This window comes from Glycine max, chromosome 13, assembly GCF_000004515.6.
Source record: "Glycine max cultivar Williams 82 chromosome 13, Glycine_max_v4.0, whole genome shotgun sequence".
Classification (NCBI taxonomy): Eukaryota; Viridiplantae; Streptophyta; class Magnoliopsida; order Fabales; family Fabaceae; genus Glycine; species Glycine max.
In genome coordinates this window covers 29,955,960-29,977,733 of record NC_038249.2, presented here as the reverse complement: position 1 = coordinate 29,977,733, position 21,774 = coordinate 29,955,960, and the positions used below count along the sequence as shown (strand labels likewise).

The following is a 21,774-nucleotide window of genomic DNA, read 5'->3' as shown; positions in this document are numbered from 1 at the left end:
TGTTAGCATTACCTTTGAACCGTCAATAAAACAAGCTTTATGGTCAAAGCCTCATCGTGTCCCCCCACGTAGTTATCACAAAGGGGTTTTTGTTGTAGCCTCATGTGATTTTCTTCTTAGTTATTTTGAATTAAATGATTTTATTCTAGTCATTTTGTCACCATAACTCTATAATAATGTTGAACTAAAAAAAAGGAGTGTTTGTTCCATGTTTTTTTTTTTCTGAAATGTTATTATTCTCAGCAATATAACATGATAATATTCTTCTTGGATATTTTAAAAGAATATGTTTGATTGTATTTTAATATTTTTTAGAATATTATTTAAAATTTAAAATCTTTTAAATAAAAAAAGTTACATATATATTGGTAAATTAAATTTTCATATGCTCATGGGAATATTACTTACCCATTCATCTCCGTGAAAATAGAAATGGAGGAAAACATGTTAAATAAAAAAAATTTGACATTCACATATATCAATATTACTCGAAAATATTTTTAAAAAACTTATAACAAACATAGAGATATTACAATCTTATGAATACACTTTTAATTTGGAAAACAAACAAACGCTTAGTTATCAAAATAGAAAGGTCTAATTGGATCGGTTGAATTGAATTGACTTTAATAGGTGAACCAATTAGAGTATATTTGAGTTAGTTCGGATACTTTAATGTGAAATTGCATAACAACTTGTGAAAATTGAAGAAAAAAAATATATGTTTAGTGTAATTTTTCTTCTTGAGATGGTGACAAAATAGATTTTGTCATTAAATGAAAGGTTGCCCGTCAATAGAAGATGCTTTGGATGGATCACTTCCTTGCATAATTCATTTTTGAGAAAAATCATATTTTAGGTTTTTTTATACTTATTTTAGTTTCTTTCACTGTAATTGATTTTATTTTAGAAAATACTTTGGATGCCACAATTTATTATGGCACACTACCACAATTTGTTTTTTTGAGAAAAGTCTTGTAAGTGAATTATAAAATTGTAAGTGATATCTGACAAAAATGACACTGAAAAATAAAATAAAAAGATATGAAAGTAAACAACTTTTTTATAAAGTTTGGTTGATCAAATTGATTTTATAAAATATTACACTTTTTTTTGAATTAATTTGGATAAAAATCAATTCGATTTACTTCGGTTGTAATCCAATTTAGTATTCTAACAGTTTTTTTAGACCCCCAACCACCAACGAAATGGAAACCAGATAGATAAAAAAAGGGGTGGATCACGTACTTGGTCCAACCTTCCTTTTCTTTTGCACGTGTAATATGTTTTAAAATACTAAAAACTTATGCCAGATTTTGTAAAAAAAAAAAAAATACTAAAAACAATGGCAGCCATTGAATTTTATTGTTACATCTATTGGCTGAAAAAACTTGGGTCTTCGTCTTAAAGAGTGTTGCTAGGTGCACTCAACATTATTGTTGGTACACTCAGCATTCTTTAAAAATGGCAAAATTGTCCCTGCTAATTTCTCCCTTTACGGATCAAGTTGATCCGTAAAAATCTTACGGATCAAGTTGATCCGTAAGTCTTAAAAATTAACTTACGGATCAACTTGATCCGTAAAAGGTATTTTTGTCTTTTGATGGTTAGTGCTTTTAGAGGAAAAAAATAGAAGTTATATTCAATTTACACATCTATACTTGGTTTGACTTTTGGGTAACTCCTTTACCATTAACACATAAGGTAACATTAATATTAAATTAAAAATAATAGACGTTATGTTCAATTTCAATAATTTTTAATGTTCATGAAAATTTGTCCATATCATTTAAGTGGACTTGAGAGAGAATCTATTTTTGTTTTGTCATTTTTAAGCATGTTAAAGGGTGATAGCATATTTAATTTCCAATAAAAAAAAATATTGTTTAGTTATAAGGCCTTTTCTTCTTGCACTATAATTACTTATATTAATAAACATATAGATTTATAGACTTACTTATGATTTGTATATGGATTGGCAATTCATATGATTTTCTAAAAAGAAAGGATTATTATGTGAGAAAGAGGAGTAAGAGAATACTTTTACAAATGACAAAACCCACTCATAAGTAACTTATTTTATTAAATTTCGCACTTTCTTTACTAAAAAATATCTCCAAAACTCTTTCAGACAAAATAGAAAATCTTGTAGAATATTTATATATTCCAGAAGATGCTCAAATCTCAAAGTCACTAAATCTCCTACTAAGCTCCTACAATATATTTAAAAGATATTGTTACTCTTTAAAATCTATTACCATTTTGATCACCACTAGAAGACCCCATATGAAGGAATATGTCCAATCTTCAAGAATGGACCAATGCTCTCTAACTACTACTTCTGAGGAGCAATATGTTAATATTGAGATTCTTGAATAACTTATCAGAAGTTGGCAACACCAAGGACACACTCATCTTCATTATGGAGCAATTAGACTAGTATTATTCGTACATGGCAGAAGAGGACTACCTGTAACTGCCAAGGTCTCTCTATTAGACTCCAATTACATCCTTTATGAAAATTTTGTGATTGGAACCGTATTGACTACCCTCCATGATGGAAGTGTAGTTCTTACCATTTTTCCAAATTACAACGTCAGTTTGAAAGATCTCACTCTCCCACAAAGGATGAAAGTTCAAATCCAGATCACTGGAGCTGAACAAGTATTTGAAGCCCATTCTGCTACCCTGCATCATCAGATCATCTATAGATTACAAACCATGTTGTTAATCTATCTATGCCTACTAGCCATGATAGTGCTCTCTTTATCCTGGCTAATAACCAGGAAGAAACTCCATCTATTGTCCAGATCCCCAGAAACATCTCTAGAAAGGAACTCCAGGAGCTAATCCCTTTTCAATGGATGACCAGTTACGAGAAGCTCAAAGAGAATGTTAAACCTCTTAGTACCTCTCAGGCCACTTTCAGAAGATCTATAGATAGGCTTGTGACCATAACCTTCAAGAGGCTAGATGAAGCCAGTATCAACAACTCTCCAGAGGTCTTTCATTCTTTAATGATAAAACCTAAAGTCAAAGAAGACAGCAGGATGTTGATATTTGCAGTCAAAGCAGATGGAAGGGTGATATATACGGATAAAGTGAATGGACACTTTATTTGGGATATTGCTCCTAAGATGTGTGATTCGGACTATTCCTGGGATGACTATGATGGAGACACAAATGACGAGGCAGATGATGAAGATGAAGGTGAAGAAAGATGGAAGCCAGAACCCAGGCCTTATAAGCCTCCTCCACCACCACAAAGAAAAAGTGACCCAGAAAATGGACCATGGACGGGGATAAAAAGGAAGTATCTAGAAGACCCTTTTCTAGAAAGAGAAAAAGAATGGTTGAAATTCTTGGATGGAATCATCCATCTTTGAGGATCCTTGAGGCACTTATACCTTGTATGATATTTTCTTCCACATCCTATGAACAAGAGTTCCCATCTCTTGACAAAAAGACAGACCCAGTAACAAAGGTTTCAACTAAGCCCCACATAATTTCTCATAAGAAAAAAACCAGAACCAAAAAAAGAACCTACAAAATTAAATATCTCTTCCCAAGAGTTAGTTGAATCTCCCACAAAATCAGGAGATACTTAAAGAAAAGATCCCCATGACTTTCAAGACTCTCAAGATCCTTATTCCCAGTCATCAATTAGAGAAAAATAAGAAGAATCTGATAAAACTATAACATAATCAAAAGATTTTATAGTAGAATCCGATGAATTTAAAAAGAAAACTAAGGAATCTTCAACAAAAGCAAAAAAGTCTTATTCTGAGGAAGACGAAGAAGCTGGGTATATGGACATCTCAAACATTTTGATGGGTCATTCCACAGAAGAACCATTCTATGACTCTCCCATAGAAGAAGACCCATTGATCTCAAGAAGTTCATCCTCCAAACCAAATGCAGGACCTTGGTTTACTCTTAACGAAACTCCCCCAAGGGAATGGAGAAAAAAACTCATTGAGATGAGAGCATGACTCGATACAAAACTCATGAAGGATGCAGATCCTTACAAAGTAATTGAAGAATTTTGTCGCTGAATGATGAGAACCCTGAAGGAATGGTATCACAATCTAGTAGTTGTTCATCAAAACCAATTCCATGAATTGGGATCTACTGCAACTGTTCTAGGAACTCTCCATCAAGAATTTATTGGAGAAGGGAAAATCATTGAAAGAAAGATCAAGCAAGAATTTTTTGAGATGAGGTGTTATTCGTTAAAAATAAAATACTTGGATAGACATTTTCAAAGAATGAATCGAAGGTTTTATCTTCTCAATGGTCTCAATGATCCTAGTCTGAAGTATACTTATGTGGCTTTATTACTAGAGTTAAACAAAATGGTAGCAGTTGCCCATATGGATTTTTCTACAATGTCCATGGGAGAAATCCATCAATTCACCCTGGAGGTCATTGACAAACTATGTAGACAACACCAGTATTTCTTTGATATCATGAACAGAAAAGCCAAGTATAGCAAAGCATGCAGAGGGGAAGAGAAAGCTTGTCATTGCTCACCAAAGAAAAAGAAAGTCCTACCAAGTGACGCTAAGGGGAAGAGGAGGCCATTAAATTTTTTCAGAAAAAGCTGGAGGAAAGAAAAGGCTAGGGGACAGAGATGTTTTATCTGCAATTAGGCAAGACATTTTGCAAAAAATTGTCCCAAAAAATCAGAAAAGGCCGTCAGACTAATTTCTCTTCTTCATGCTGGTGAATATGATGATATAGAATCTCTGTATTCAGAACAGATCGATCTAGATGAAGAAATTGAATTTGTCTTAAATCAGATAGATTCTTCTGATGAAGAGTCTTCAACCTCTCCTATCCTCATCTTCTCTATCCAAGAATAGCAATCTATAAGACCTGCAATTCCTCAATCATTCCTTGAAATTCAAGTGCTAGCAAAGAATTTCGAAAAACCTATCAAGGTTATTGCTTTCATAGACACTGGAGCCCAAAAGATTATGATGGATTTGGATATTCTTCCTAAAGAATATTGGAAAAAAAAGAAGTAGCTTACTTTGTAGCAGCTGATGGGAAAATCTTCAGAACCAACCTAGTAACTTATGCTCCAATAGGCATCCAATTTTTCCCTGACAGAGATCTCATTTGGACCAAGGTCATTAGAAGTAAATTTCCTGACAGAGATCTCCTCATAGGAATGGATGTCTATACTGCGGCCAGTAAACTTCAAATACATTCTACCGGGATCAAATTCAAAAGAAATTTCAAGCCTTTTTTAGAAATTATGAGGCTTTTCTATTTAGCCGAAGCCCCGCCAGAAGTTGGAGAGTTTAAAAAAAAAGATTTCTTCTTTATGTGCAGACAATCATGAAAATTTTAAGCATCCATATCCTTTATGGAAAAATAAAAAATACTTTGTTGATCTGCCATTTAGATTAAATGAAGATATCAATCCAACAAAGGCAACGCATCCCGGAATGTCACCTTCAAATCTACAGGTAGCTAGACAAGAATGCCAAGATTTGCTAAGACAAGGATTGATTGAGCTAACCCAATCAAATTGGGCATGTCAAGCTTTCTATGTAGAAAAAAGAGCTGAAAAATTGAGAGGAAAGAAAATGTTAGTTATTGACTATAAGCCTCTTAATCATTTTCTCAAAGATGATAAGTTTCCAATCCCAAAGGCTTCTTCACTCCAAACCTTGATCAGAGAATCAAACTTATTTTCAAAGTTTGATTTAAAATCAGGTTTTTGGCAACTTGGCTTAAAGTCAGAAGATCGGTATAAGACAACTTTTTGTATTCCAAATGCTCAGTACCAATGGACAGTCCTTCCATTTGGTCTAAAGGTAGCACCCTCTTTTTTCCAGAAAGCCATGACCAAGATTTTTTAGCCTATTTTGGAAAACATCATTGTTTACATAGATGAGATCATTCTCTTCTCAAAAGATATTGTCTCTCATAAAAACTTGTTGAATCAATTTTTTGAGATAACCAATCAGCATGGGTCATGCTCCAAAAAAAAAGATCCAGCTAACTCAATCTCAAATTGATTTCTTCGGGATGCATTTTTCCCAAGGAACCTATCAACCTCAACCTCACATAGCTCAAGAGTTGTTAGATTTTCCTGAGGAATTTCTCACAGTCAAACAAATCCAACAATTCTTGGGAATTGTAAATTATATCAGGGATTTTATCCCTAGAGCAGCCCAATATACTAGCTCATTGTCAAAACTCTTGAATAAAAATTATTCTCCATGGTCAGAACAGCAGACAATAGCAGTTAAGGAGCTCAAGAAGATTGCTCAAAATCCCCCAGCTTTGAAGATTCTTGGAACAGGTCAGAGGATATTGCTGACTGATGCGAGTGACCATTACTGGGGAGCTATTATGATGGAACAAAAGGGAGAGAAGAATTACTATTGTGGTCATGCTAGCGGACAATTTAAGGAAGCTAAGAAGCATTATCATACTACATTCAAAGAGGCATTGGCGGTAAAAAAATGGAATCAAAAAATTTGATTTTCATCTGAGAGGACATCAGTTTCAGGTACACATTGATAATTCTTCATTTTCAAAAATTTTGGAATTCAAAAACAAGATGTCTCTGGATCCTCAAATTTTAAGGCTCAAGGATTGGTTCTCTATATATGATTTTTCTGTTAAACACATAGAAAGGAAGAATAATTTGATTCTTGATTTTTCATCCAAACCAAGCAAGACTGTTAAGGTGGTAACTTCTACTCACTCCTTCCCTTTGATATTCATGGTAAAACCCTTAGGTGAAATAGCCAAAACCATTACGGATTTCCCTCCAGGGTTGGTTGTCCATACTCCAGCAAAAATTCTCCAATATGCTAGGTCTCATTACTTCCATTTCCTTCACGAAACCATGAGATTCAAATATACTGCTACACAAATATTTGACCCTGAGATACCCTTTGGAGCTATATTTGAACTTTTTTGTGAGGTTGGATGGGATTTGGGTGAACCAACTGTATGGGCTATTTGGTGTAATACAGTTCAATACTCTATTCCCATCACCTTAAAGCCCCTGATGACATACCACATCTTGACAGATCCATATAAAGATGAATATTTTTTATGGACAATGTTAGAATGGTTTTCTCTTTTAGCTTGGTGGCGTATGAAGCTGAAACAAATTCTAGACACTAAAAGGCAAAAAGGAATCCCAAAAAATCACCTAGAAAATCTAGTCTCTATTGTGATTACTCACCGTCCTTATTTTATGGAACAAGGACAACTTTGGATTAGAAATGAAGCTCAAATTTGGGGAACCTTTGAGGCATATCCTTTAGATGAAAGTTATCGGATCCAGCTGGCAAAACACCTCTGTGAGATTAATAATTATTCATGCGGACCTCTGGAACCAGACCTACCAAGTTCATCCCAAAGGCCAATGGATTGTTATCCTACTGGTAGGATAATACTTCAGAATGCTAATAACAATCAAATTTGCATAGAGATTTATGTTCCAAATCCTGAGTTCCAAAAGGTAGAAGATCTAGCGGATGACAATTCCGTTTTAGAATAAGACTTGGAGGACTACAATGCTCAATTAATGGAGGAGTTATTACACAAAAAGCGATATCATTATTATCATCCAGTATATGGAAGTCTCACCCGGTCACAAGTACAACATTACAACTTGTCATTATCCACCAAATAAGACTAATGGACTGCTAAAGAAATCTTGTATAAAGGTGTGCAGTAAGAGAGTGACTTTTCAGCATAAGCACGACCGAAATCCTATCCTTCTCAACGTGTGCCATATGTCTACTGTCAAAATCTGCTTTATGTTTCAACCTTATCTTGAGTCTGTTTTATGACTCAGCCTTATCTTGCTTTTAGAAAGTAGATTCTTTGTTATCCTCTTTTGTAATAATCTTATCCTTCACAGGATAAGACCTTGTATATTGGTGTACGTCCTCTTCCTATATAATGAGGACTAGTTTGTATGTTTAGGCACACTGAATCCAATAACATTGTCTTCTTACTAAAATGTCTCTTTTCTAAACTCCTTTTTCTCTGAAACTGAGTTATATAATGTTTATCATCTGAAACTCTCACCAGCTAGTATGCTCTACACTCGCCTCTTTGAGGATCTTGTGTATCAGAACGCTGAATATTGATATCAATTGGCGATTATCTCTATGGTCTGTAGAAATCTTGAGTCAAAGTTATCCAAAGATACTTAATGCCAAGTAGGTGGCTCAGAAAAGCATAACGGATGTACTAAGATAATAGATATCTATGAATTAGTTGAGGCAAATTAACCAAGTGATTTTTTTTAATTTTTTAAAAATATATTTTACAAATCAATGGCTCATGCAAGACTTAAACCTGTAACATTCGTGTTATTAGCACGACGTTCTAACTGATCAGTTGAGCTAATAGTCAATTATATTATAAAATAATTAATGTGGTAACACTAAAAACTTTAATATATATTTAATGCACATGTAAGTTTACATAATAAATTTTGTTACAATTAATTTTGATCTAATAATTAATTTTTTTACATATATAATTTTTTATTAAACCTATGATTTTTATTTAAAATTTAGGCAAAATTGCATTTTTGATTCCCCAATTTATCTCTAGTTTTGGATTTGGTCCCCCAGTAATTTAATTCACAAATTGGGTCCTCCTATTTTGTAAAATTGTGCAATGTTGATCCCTCAGACCACAGTTGGATGTTAACCATTAAGTAGTGATGTTGACTGTCACGTGTCATGTTTTTATTGGATGATAATGGTCACGTGTCATGTTCTGATTGGTCAATGAAAACAACAATGCATTTCATCTTTTATGGAGTTGACATCCAATTAGAACATGACACATAACAGTTATTATCCAATAAGAACGTGACACGTGGCCGTCAACGTCACTACTTAACGGTAAACGTCCAATTGAGGCATTCGAGACCAACATTAGGATTTTATAAAACAGGAGGACCAAATTTGTGAATTAAATTACCGGGAGACCAAATGCGAAATTAGAGCTAAAGTGGAAGACCAAAAATACAATTTTGCCTAAAATTTATATATGTAAAAAATATATTATTAGATCAAAATTAATTATAATAAGACCATAAACAGAAATCTACTTGATGTAATAACTATAAAAAACTATAATTAAATTTATTAAAAATATATTCAAATTAACTTTTTATTGCTTGCTTTTTTTTTATTAATTGCTTACTTTTTTATTTTTTTTTAAATTTAGTTGATATGGATTTTGAATCCATATGATTCATACGGATTGCAAATCCGTAAGCTTATGGATTAGGAATTCATAAGTCTCTTAAGGATTACAAATCAATATATTTATTAGTCAGAATAATTTTGAAAAATTAAAAAAAAATGTTAAGTGTAAAAGAAATTTACACGGTCATAAAGAAAAAGCCTGGTTATAAAGGATTTGTTCCGGGTTGAAGAGACTTTAGGCCTTAAGGCTCTAGCCAATCCAAAAGCAAGCAACAACAAAACAACAACTGGTTGATAAGGTGGCAAAAGAACAACTTGCCACAAGGGACGTGTCAATTTGAGAGTATTTTCGTATGTGCTTATGTCATACTTATATTTTACTACTACATGACAAAAAATAAAAAGTTAATGAAAATAATATTTTATCTGGATCATTTATTGTGATATAATAAAATTTAACTTTTTAATAGTTGAAAACAATTTTTTATTGCATACTGTTTGTTAGATGCATAACTTCGCATTAAAAGGCATTCAAATGAATTATTAAAAACCATTTAATATGTTTGACTTTTGAAAAGAAAATTATATGTTTATATCACCTGATTAATAACTAATATTTCTTCATTTTTAAAGATTTTAACTGCTTATGGGTATGGGTATAAGTACTAAGTGAGATGGTTGACGGACTAGTATAGAAAGATAGCAATATCAATTGACAAAATCATCACAAATCACAAACATAATGTGTAGATCAATTCATGCACCCCTCTTGCTTGTTCTTATAGTGTGTTTGATGAATGGATCGAATTTTGCATATGATCCTTCTGAATCTTCCCTTAGTTTTGAACCTGAACCACATGTAGACATCAACGTACTCTTTGTTTCCTTTTACAATGGTATGGCCCCTAACAATCCAAATGTGAACTTGTTCTACAATAACCAAAAAGATGGGGTTTATTTGTCACCAGGAAAAGGTTTCTCTAAATTGGACAATCTTAACGGGCGTAAATCTGTAGTAATGTATTGGAATGGAAATTGTGCTTCTTTCTTTGCATATGATCCTAGTGCAGAAGGAAACCATCAAAAGATTTATTGGTTAATTAAAGAAGATGGCATTTATCATAGTTGGGATAACAGCTCTTGGCAGAAAAGGAAAAGCTGGACATTCAATCGTTGTTGAAACCTCTACTTTCTCAAGTAAAATAATATTTTCTATTTCTGTATTGTCAATAAATGGTAGTAGCTATTTCCGGCTAGCTTTCTTATTGATCGGGTGTAAAAGTTCAATATATGAATGATCATTATATTAAATAAAACTTTTGTTAGAGCATAGACTTGCTAGAAAAAAGAAAAAAAAGCGTTGCACAAAGAATTGCAAGAATTAATTTTCTAATATAAAAGGATGTTTGGTGTTTTATATATCTTAAAGATAAGTTATCTTCACTTTCAATTTCAACAATACCCCAACCAATGCCTAAAAGGTCTTTCATCATGTACATTCTTTTTTTATTTTTTTTGAAGTCTTATTAAAGGATCATGAAAATGAAAAAGAGAATAAAAGTTACGCACTGATGGAAAATAATTTTATATAATTATTTAATTAGTATAATTTTATATAATTATTCAATTACAACTAATTGAGAGTTACATAGAAGTGTTTTCAATAAGCAAAAAAATTAAGATTTATTTTGCATTTAAAATATACAACAATAATATATAGAAAAAGATACATTTGTCTATCCGGATGCACGTTCTTGAAACAATAAATTTTTTTCTTCAATAGTGTGAAGACTCTAAGTGTATCCACGCTCAAGCATCAATCTTTGCTATTAATTTGATGAGTGAAACTTAAAAGAGCAAATTCTTTTTTTACTTTAGGTCTAAAACTAGACTTTAACTTTTCTAACTTGTATCTAGTGCAATTTGCTTGGTATATGCTTCTACTCATACTGTTAAAAAAATATGGATTTGGATCTTCTCAAAGAAAAAAGAAAAAATTTAAAATAATTTCATATTTATTTATCTTTATAAAAATAAAAAATGATCTCGTATATTTTATTTTAAGAAGCTTCCTAATCTAAGACAAAGATAATTAACAATAATCACATGACTAATTACGATAATTAATCACATTCATGATATGTAGCAATAGAATATTATTCTTATTTTATGGACAACTTCCACAATTATAAAATAATATTTCCTTTTTTATATTAATTATATTCTTGGTGCTAGCAAAAAATATAATAATATTTCACTAAAATATTTATTTGATTAAATTAAATTCTCTAATTTAATCATCAAATAAATTATTGTGTGTGATCGCATAGGTTCAATACTAAACCGGTAGTAAATTAATCATAATTAATTAATTTAATGGCGTATAGCAACATTCATTAACGTTCGAATAATATGAAGTAACATCTTTTACCTTCAAGAACTAATAAAAAAATAATGTAATATTTTCCTCCATCATGTATAGCTCAAGGTTAATTCTATAATATAGTATTATTGTGAAACGCTAATAAGCTAACACATTTAATCAATGAATGACTTAAAAAACTCTTTTCTTCTTTCATTCAATTGTTCTGACCAATGTCTTACTTCTATCATGGAGCTCAAACTCATTACCTAGATTTATGGATTCCTTCTTGATTAATCACTAATTCTACAAGTATTTAATCATATTCATTCAACTAGCGCCCTGAAACATTAGGTGTCTTATATTAAAATATAACAAATAACTCATTAGTTACTATGATAATCTCAGGTCCTATAATATTTCTTCTTAAAAACTTCCTATTGATATATCAAGGTAATATTAACTATTAGAAATTTTGTTGTACATCATCTATATATGTAATTTAACAAATGAAATCTATTAATCTTTATCCAGTAAAGACCATTAAATATATATTAACCTACTTGGATTATTGATGTCTCATTCACAATAATCATACGATCAAGAACAATTTAGATTAAAATTATAAATGACTTGTTTCTCATTATCATAATCTCTATCATAATAGCAAACATCTAATTTTAATTAAACACTTATCAAATTAATAATTTAATAAAATAATAAATATGATAATAAAATAAAAAAACAATTGATAACATGATGAATTAAATCTTTGGCATACATATTTATCCCAACACTAATCATGTATGATAAATTTGTTAAATTTTATAATAATTACCTTAAAAGTCATACAAACGACAATTTGTGATTGAATACAGTGTGAACTTATTCTACAGTATCATTGCATTGCAACTAAAATTAATAAAAAAGTGAGGAAGAAAAAAATAAAAAATACTTTATAAAAAACGTGTTACAGTGCAGTACGTGTACGGATACAAATTGAACATAACTACCTATGCATAACATAATTGTATTCCAAAAAACTCACAAAATGATATATTGGGGCTATTTTTTGGCCGACATAAGCCAAAATATTTCCCTAGCTGACAGATGGTCCAAAAAACCCTAGCCAACATCATCAAAAAAATAGTCTTAACCGACGTCGATTAAAAAAAATCCTAGTCAATGTCGGCAAAAAAAAAAACCATGGTCAATGTCCACAAAAAATCATCATTGATCGACATCGGTCAAAAAAACCCTAGTTAATGTTGGCCAAAAAATAGCCTCAGCTAACGTCGACCGAAAAATCCTAGCCAACGCCAATCAAAAATAGTCTCAACCAACATTGGCAAATGACATCAGCAAAAACAATAGGCATGTCCAATGTCGGCGATCAAACCTCATTGGTTAACATCGACCAAAAATGGTCTCAACTGATGTTAACCACAAAAAAACCTAAACAACACCAGCAAAAAAATAGTCTCAACTAACATTGACAAAAAAATACCCTAATCGATGTCAGCAAAAAAAAGTCTTGATTGATGTCGGAAAAAAAATAGCCTAAGTTGATGTTGACCAAAAACCCTAATTGATGTCGGCAAAAAAAATATCAGTGACTAACATTGACAAAAAAACTATAGCCAACCTAGACCAAAAAATTATTTTTGGTTGGCATCTATAAAAAATAACCTAAGTCGGTGTTGACCAAAAATTAACCTGAATCGAGGTTAGCTAAAAAGAACCTCAGTCAACTTTTTGTTGAGACTATTATTGTTTTAGAAAGTAATCTGAATTATTAAAAATATTACTTTTAAACTAAAAATAATAAAGTTTTAATTATTTTTTTTGTGTATGGATGGAATGAATATTCATGCATAAAAAAAGTTCTAATGGATGAATCAAGTGAATTTTTTTTATCAAATAAATCAGATGGGATCTATTCAATAATTTTTAATGGATCAAAATAAATTAATAAATTATTTTAATCTAATCCATTAGGATACAAATTAGGATTGATCCAATTCATTCATTTATCACCCCAGGACACTCACAAAAAATCCTTTGTTTCGAATAACGGAGATAACGTGATGATGAACATACTAACAAATGGTCATAAGGCAATAATCCCAAGCAAATTAAGAAACAATTGAACTTCTTGTAAAATGTAAAGATAGAACATGCTACCCTTATTCACGTCCTGTACAATTGAACTACACGCTCATTAAACCATAATGATAGACTAATTAAACTACGCAAAGGTGGGAAAAGAAACAAAATCAGAGAAGGAAGAAATTACCAGAAAAACGAAAATTTAAGGGTGGCCTAATCCGACTAAACTCATGTACAATCGTTGAAAGGAAGAGGCAGGGAGCAACGTTTTTTTTTTTTTTTTAATCAAGCTGTCAGGAACCAGTGCTGCAATATGCGGTGCCTAAATGTTAGGCCACCGAGGTTTTACGTAGGTGCCTACCCAAGACTATCTCTATTTGATGTGTCATTAGTGTCATGTTTTTCTTATTAAATTGACGCAGTACCATTTTGTCGTAATTTGTTTAGTTTCTTTTGTTTAGGATATTGTTACCATATTAAGATTTTTATTATTTTTCAGGAGTAAAGTAGTCAAATATATCCCCTAATTTTGCCTAAACATAATCCGTAGCAAGTAGGGTAAACAAGGTCGAAGTTAGAATGTAATCACGAGTGACATGCAGCAAAAGGGGCACAGGAAACTATAGCGATTCCCATTCAGAGCAAGGAAACAACGAGTCCTATTTCACGGATTATTTAGATAACTTAACCATGCCTTGGCATATAAAAGCATCAATCCTAACTACCCACATATTCCCCAATGGTTCTCCAGTCAACAAGTCAACTTTACAGGTTGAAGCTCCCTCTCTCTTATCGTAGTCAAGACAAAGACTACTTTTGATGTTTAGCAGTCACATAATATAGCAATTTGAGGCAACTAATTTTCTCTACACTTCGTCAAGAAGCAGAAACCTTACCACGCAGCCAGGGATACATGCTTCCACTAGAAACAACACCACTACTTGTCATAACCCCACTTCCTCTTTGTTTTTCTTTCTTTTTTTCTCATTTTTTTCATTTTTTTTTTACATAGAACATATAAGAAAACTTAGGATTTTGATCATAGTAGATCAAAAGGTGCATTCAGTTAGAAGCCCATTCGAAGTAATGGCAGCGAGCACCTCTAGTCGCAGTCCAATTTCCACATCCAAAGAAGAGGCTCCCTTGCTTGGGACCCGGCTTCCTCACCATGCCCCTGCTGCTTTTCACCCCACAGAAGCAGAAAGGGTGATACTGAACAACGGGGGTAGTGATATCCTTTGCTTTGTAGGGGCAATGAGGGAAAACGATTGGTTGTTCTGGTGACTGTTTCCACATCAGTGGTCGATCAGCTGTCTGCCACATTATGGAATTGGTAATGGAAAATTTAAAACCCCGGTGCATGAGAAGCGCCAACAGGCGAGCAGTATTTTTGGCATCATCAAGGCCGCAATGTGCACGACCCTGCCAGGCCAAGCCGGCTATCTCAACAGCTTCCTTTAGATTGCACTTCACAGCACCAAATACCTCACGGAAAGGAATCCTTAAGTTGATCCAGCTAACAGAAGTTAAGAAGCAGATAAACAAAAGTCAGATGAAATGAAATCCTGGTAAACATAGGTCATCATTTCTATGCTGCAGCATTTACCGGTTGAAGTAAGGAGGCTTCCGTATCTTCTTGAATCGGCACTCAGATTCAAGCATCACCCGACAATCCCAGTTGGACCATGTAACCACAGCAAAGTTGGAATTCTTTATTCCCTTCTTCTCAAGCCATTTGTCATGCCTTAGTAGAGCCTCACTCAATGTAACACCTCTGTCCACCTGAACAATACAGTAAGAAATCCAATAAACAATAGGTGAGTGAGTGTAAAAGTTAAGGAGCAACAGACAGGATAGTAAAAAAATATATATAAACTTTATAAAACATTGGAGTATTTATAGCATTCAAGGTCAGTTTGGGACACAACTTATAAGTTTAAAAAGGTAATTTGAGGATATAAAATCTATTGAGTACATCCTAAATAGAGCTTCTTCATTTACCAACATGAATTTAACGGGTAAACCTCAAAAAGGATATTATAATCCTCCAATCAGACACACAATGTTAGGAATCTGTTTGATTGAAAGTGAAGAGACTATAGCTAGGATGAAGGAGGAAAGAGAGAGAGGAAAAAAAACAGCATATGGCTCTGGGTTCTTTATTATGAAAGAATGATACAACACTATACAAAGGAGCACTCTCCTTTCTCACAAGGAAAATGGCCATGTCAAACTAACAAAACTCCACGTGCCCGCTATTACCCACTAATGGTCTATTTATAAGCTTTTCTCTCACTGCCCACTAACCCTTCTAAAAGTTTAAGTACATTTAATGGGCTTTTTCTACCTACTATAATAGATTCATAAGACCCTTGGCTCAGATTGCGGTTGACTTTCTTGCCCAACACACACATGCACACAGTTGGCACTGAAGATGAAGGGATTCAAAATTGCATGAGAAGCAATAACAGCACTATATGTCCATACTCAAACAAAACCTAGTGAATAAAGGGGAGGGGATCAAGGGCGTCAACTAAAGATATTCTGAATTTCTCCATTTATGGACCCATTAAATATGGACTTCAGTATAACATAATTCAGTTTTGTGCTGCATAGCATATATCAACCCTACCATAGAGGAATTCAATTTGTTAATATTAAATGTTAAGTTTAATGAGTAGTATTTGCTATCATTAACTCTTAGGTAATTGGCACTGGTTAGCTCTAAAATATAGGAAATGACTCCTCTTGTAGCTAATACAACAGCACATAGAATAACTATTTTTAGAATTAAATTAAGCACGAGAATAATGAGTAATATTCATTGTCCCTAAATCTTTAGTAATTAGTAATTAGTAATTATTAGCTCTAATCTAAATAATGATACCTATTGAATTAATAATGTACATAATTTGATTAGTTATCTGCAAGAACTGATTAGAGACACTGTTTCACCTAAAAGATTCTAATTCTACGTTATTAGGAGTCACCCACTGTGCAGTGTTGTTAAAAAGCGGTCAGGGTGGTATCAGGGTGCTAAGGCATAGTCGATTTTCAGCAAAATGCCATCTTATGTCAATAGCATTGCTGGTTTGGCATTATAGACTACCTATGATGGGCATTTTTGCATGTTCTTGTACCAGAAAGGGTGGCAGTTAAGTATTTTCTTTAAATAAAAAAAAATGTTCTGACTGTTCAGATACCATCTGATGCGTTTTAATAAAGCACCAGAAACCAAGACTAGTACTTGTGTTCTCTATAAAACAGACACTGGAACTCCTCAACATTTGCAAAACTGAAAACCTCTATCATCTACAGCACATGATCCATGTGATCTTCGATGCTAACCTATGTTCCTCTGAGTCTCTCTACTCCTTCCTCACCATTTCCTTTGCTGTTCTCTCTGTTCCTATCTGTGCTGAGTCTTTCTCTATTCCTCTCCTTTCTATGATTCTTGGGTTTATTCCTCTCTTCATTTGGTGTATCTACCTATTCCTTTCTGTTTTGATGCTTGGTTCATTGGTTCTCACGTTTTGTTTGTTCTCAGTCAGTGGACAAACAAAATTTATGATATTATCCCTTAAGTTTGTGATACTTTTGGTAAAGTTTACTTCCTAGAATATGTTTTCATCTCCTACAGCATGTTAAAAAAAATATTCGCTTTTATACATTTATATTGTAGATTCTGGCTTATCGCCATGACCTAACACCATCCAAAAATTCACCATTCTCCATTTATGAAATTGACACCATGTCTTGAGCCCTAACCAATGGCACTTCTTCCGCCACTATCAGGTGTACCAACCTCTAGCTGCCACCACCTTCCAAGTGTGTGTGTGTGGGCTACTTTCCAAACACCCCCCACCCACTGTTTCAGCCCTCTCTATTTTTCTAAAAATAACCACACACACAAAATAAACACACTGCACCAAGACCCTTCTGGTCCATTATTTTCATCTCCTACTCCATCAAATTCTCCAACTTTGCCTCCTTCATTGGAACTGCCCATACACAAAGGTATCACATCAGCTCTAAAGTCTAAACTCTAATCCTCTTATGCCTGTCAATTCAATTATCTGCTTCCTATTATGTCTTTGTGTCCCTTATGGCCTTTGTGTCAATAGAATCAGTAATTGAAAACTGATCCCCTTACCTCTTGGCAAAAAGCAGTTGTTGGCTGTTGTTGGTTCTATACTCTGTACTGTCTAGATAGGAAAAGTTGATCGCCTAAAATAATATCTAGTGGAGAAAGGATATACATAGATATTAGGGCACAATTCTAGAGATACCTATTCTCCTATGGCCCAAGATTGCTTTCCTTCACCTCCATTCATGGCTGCTATTCAATATTCATTAATGGCAACTATATCAAGTTAGGCATTAAGGATGCCTTATTACATAGTAAGTTATACAAAGAGATATATAATGCAACAACCACAGAGTTTTACAGTGCCAGGGAACATGACTCTAGTTTGCCAACTACACTGCTCCCTCTGTATGCTCCCTCTGTATGCTTACCCAGTAAAGTTTAATTCTATCATCTAGCAATTTGGCATAACTCAACATGAGGCTGACCTTTCTATATTGTTCGACCATTCTTCATCTAGCCATTGCATTTACTTAAACAGCATTTCTCTAAGAATTTGAGCTTTAGGACCTAACTCAATAAAACCGGCTTTTAAGGTGAGAATTGTCCAACCTTTATAAGGACTATATTGGTCATATCTCTAGTCAATGTAGGCTCTCAGCTCACTGAGACACAAAGTCCTAGTGGCTCCACACAATGACATTTCACTTACCTTTTCTGGTCAGCCCCTCCATAGGTAGCCCTTTCTATATTGTGGGCTACGGTTGACCAAATTAAGAAGGCTTTCCAACAATTTCATAACAATTTTACCAACAAAAAAAATTCATATCATGTTGCTAAATCTAATGGAGGTGCTGCCATCACTCAAGACAAAAGTATGCTTTTAGACATGCTCGAGGGAACAGACATGCTGGACTGTAGACCTACTGATATTCTGATGGATCCTAGTGTCGAATTCCTACCGGGTTATACAGAGCCACTCACATACACTACTAGATATAGATATCTTATCAGTAAACTCAACTACTTTACCTAACATTAACTAAGGGGCATTACCTCTGCTTTGAGTGTGGTAAGCCAATTTTTGAATGCTCCTCGTGAAAATCGATGAGAAGCAGTGGTTTGCATTCTTAGATACATCAAGAGAGCACTAGATAAAGGGTTGTTTTATGGAAACAAAGGAAATTTTTAAATTATTGGCTATTTTGATACTGGTTGAGCAGGTTTATCATCTACTAGAACATCAACTTCAAGGTATTGTGTTTTCACTGAAGGTTGCATAATCTCATTGAGAAGTAATAAACAGAACATAATTGCTATTGCAAAGGTCGAGTAACTTAGGCAGTAATAACCAACTTAAGGAATTGCTTCAGCAGCTCAAATTGGGAGAAGTTAAGGGAATGAAACTGATTTGTGAACTCCAAGCTGCATTGGACATTGTGATTTACTGCCATTTTTTCAGGGGAAAAAGAAAGGTTCTTACACCTGAGATCACTATTGGTTCTGTCAACTCCAACAATAGCTTACATAGTTACTAAATCTCTTGGGCTTAGAGGGGCTCAGCTTTACTTTATTTGTAGAAAGGTTGTCACATATATGCTCCAACTTTGAGGTATAGTGTTAGAATTAAATGTTAGATTTAAGCATATGTATCATGATAGTGTTAGTTTAGCTGTCTTTCCTCTTGGGCAACTATTGATGGTTAGCTCTAATCTAGGAAATGATTCCTCGTGTAATACATCTTTTAATACTGTATCTTGTATAAATAGTTGCCTGTATGGGTTGATTAGATATTTAGATGCAATTTAACCTCAAACATTTTTCTAATTCAAACAAATCATCAATTAATTTCTACACCATGAAAATCTTTCTGTTCTACTACCACTCTCAAGCAGACATTACTGGTCAACAAGAGAAGTATGAGCTGGTGATATTGTGACAAGGGAGTTACCATTTACAAACATTATAGAAATCAAGACATTTGATATGCACATAGTAATGTAATTGTTAGTTCAATAATAATGACTAAATGAAGAGTTAAAAATCACAAAAAAAAGTGCATACAACGGTTTGTCCAGCTATTTTTGTTATCATTTCATTCTCATAAGGGTAAGATTTGCCTTAACACACCTGAATTTGCTGGATGCCGGTCAGATCCTTGCAGAAATCACTCAGAAGCTGATTGCAGGTGGGCCTCACATATGTTTGAAAACACGCTTCCAGCTGGCCAGTGATGCTACTCACTATAACAGATGGAAACTCAATTATTTCTTGAGGGTGGGGATTTTTATCCTTGTCACAGGTAGCCTCAAAGTCTATCACCACAAAATACTGAAATTCCTGATATTGCTCACGCGGGTAACCCTGAGCAACCATATTAATTGGAACATACTGAAGTGGATTCTCAACAGGATAAGGATAGTAATGGCTCTCAAAAGCATTCATTTGGCATTGCTGCACCTTGTGAGAGTTAAAATGGCAGGGTGTCCAGGTGCTGTAATTTTGGTGATAAGTAGGTTTGGTGTGAAATTCATTGGAAGGCTCAAGAAACTCACTGCCTAAGTGACAGTTAGGCTCAGCAACATCCCCAGAAGGATGAGTACCAGGCTCATTTTTAAGCTCTGTAAAGCCTTCCATAGAACTCCCATTACTCTGAAAATTGCAAGGAAATCCCTTGCCCTGGAGGCATTTTAAAGATGCCTCACAGTTTATTTGCATATTTTCTGCATAAAAAGAAAGAAAGAAAAAAGGATCACAATGGGCCCAAGCATGATCTGGAAAATCTAGAAAAAATCTTACATCTACTAGTTCAGAGACTAAAAATACTAATTGCACAAAGAGAACACTAAGATATTCAGCTTTCCCAAAAGGAATAGATAATAGACATCTATGTATCCATTTCGTATGAGATGATAACTGACAAATCATTAAGTTTTCCCATACTTAAAATGCAAAATCATGAATCAAAAGATCCCTCACGACAAAATAAGTCTTGCTCATACTCTGCTATCCACAGGTAACGTAAATTAATGCACATTAACCAATACAGGGGACTGCCGACTAAGTATACTCAAATAAGTTACTATCCAAGCACAGGCATTGCCTTAATCAAACAAGATTTATAATTTTATTTAATGAACTAAGTTCCAAAATTCTACCTCCCCATGCCGGTATTCACTCTGGCATACACGCCTTTAACACTAGAGTCTAAACTCTTCACATGTCAGCTCCACCGAATCCATCAAACTCAAACCCCACACACACACTCATACACGCCACCCACTTCACATCCTCTCTCCTACACACCAAACATCCCAAATCTCAACAACTCAGTCATGTATCCGCAAAATCCACCTCTCCATGCAGTTTAACAAGCAAACTCAGGCCCAAAAACAAGTATAAACCGCTCAATCCAAACCCATTTCTCACACACATTACTCCCAACCGCACCAAAGCACCGATCAAACCACAATTGCAACCACCACGAAGCAAACACACAATGACACAGTACTTTCCACAACAAAAATTTCCACAATCAAACACCACTACACACACACACCATAAAATCAAAAACCGAAAATTAAACCCAAAAAAATGGCATCGATCAAAATAAAATAAAAACGAATTGAATTAAAATTCCAAAAACAAAAAATCGCGAATTGGGACAAAGAACGAAAGACGAACCAGAATTTTCAAGGGCCATCATGATCGTGAATATAGTTGAGATCCACGAGCGAGTACATCAGATCCTCCTATGATAAACAAAATCACCGCTGCATCGAAAACGCAAAAAAGGATCAGAATCGAGAGCATAATCACGGAGTTGTTTTTGTTAGCAGAGAAATTAAGCGTGGGAAAACGGGCGAGAAAACGCGAGAAAATATAAGACAGGCAGAAAAAAAAAAAAACAGAGGAACGTAGAGAGAGAAAGAGAGAGAACCTGATTGGAGAGAGAGAGAGGGGTTAGAGTGAAATTACCTATCGGATTTTATATACACACGAAAAAC

At 33.8% G+C, this 21,774-nt stretch overlaps 1 protein-coding gene across 2 annotated transcripts; it reads right to left on the bottom strand.

Annotated features, from left to right (window-relative positions):
* Positions 1–14,289: 14,289 nt before the first annotated feature.
* Positions 14,290–21,774, bottom strand: LOC100811151 (uncharacterized). 2 transcript variants are annotated; one of them, XM_003542754.5, is made up of 5 exons: positions 21,708–21,774; positions 21,452–21,540; positions 19,898–20,490; positions 15,287–15,462; positions 14,290–15,196 (listed from the first exon to the last, which is right to left on the bottom strand). In XM_003542754.5, the coding sequence occupies exons 2-5, from the start codon at positions 21,471–21,473 to the stop codon at positions 14,743–14,745; spliced, it is 1,245 nt and encodes a 414-aa protein (XP_003542802.1). In that variant the 5' UTR covers positions 21,474–21,540; positions 21,708–21,774; the 3' UTR covers positions 14,290–14,742. The 2 variants fall into 2 exon arrangements, with proteins under 2 accessions (XP_003542802.1, XP_025980838.1); XM_026125053.2 differs by having other exon boundaries at positions 21,746–21,764.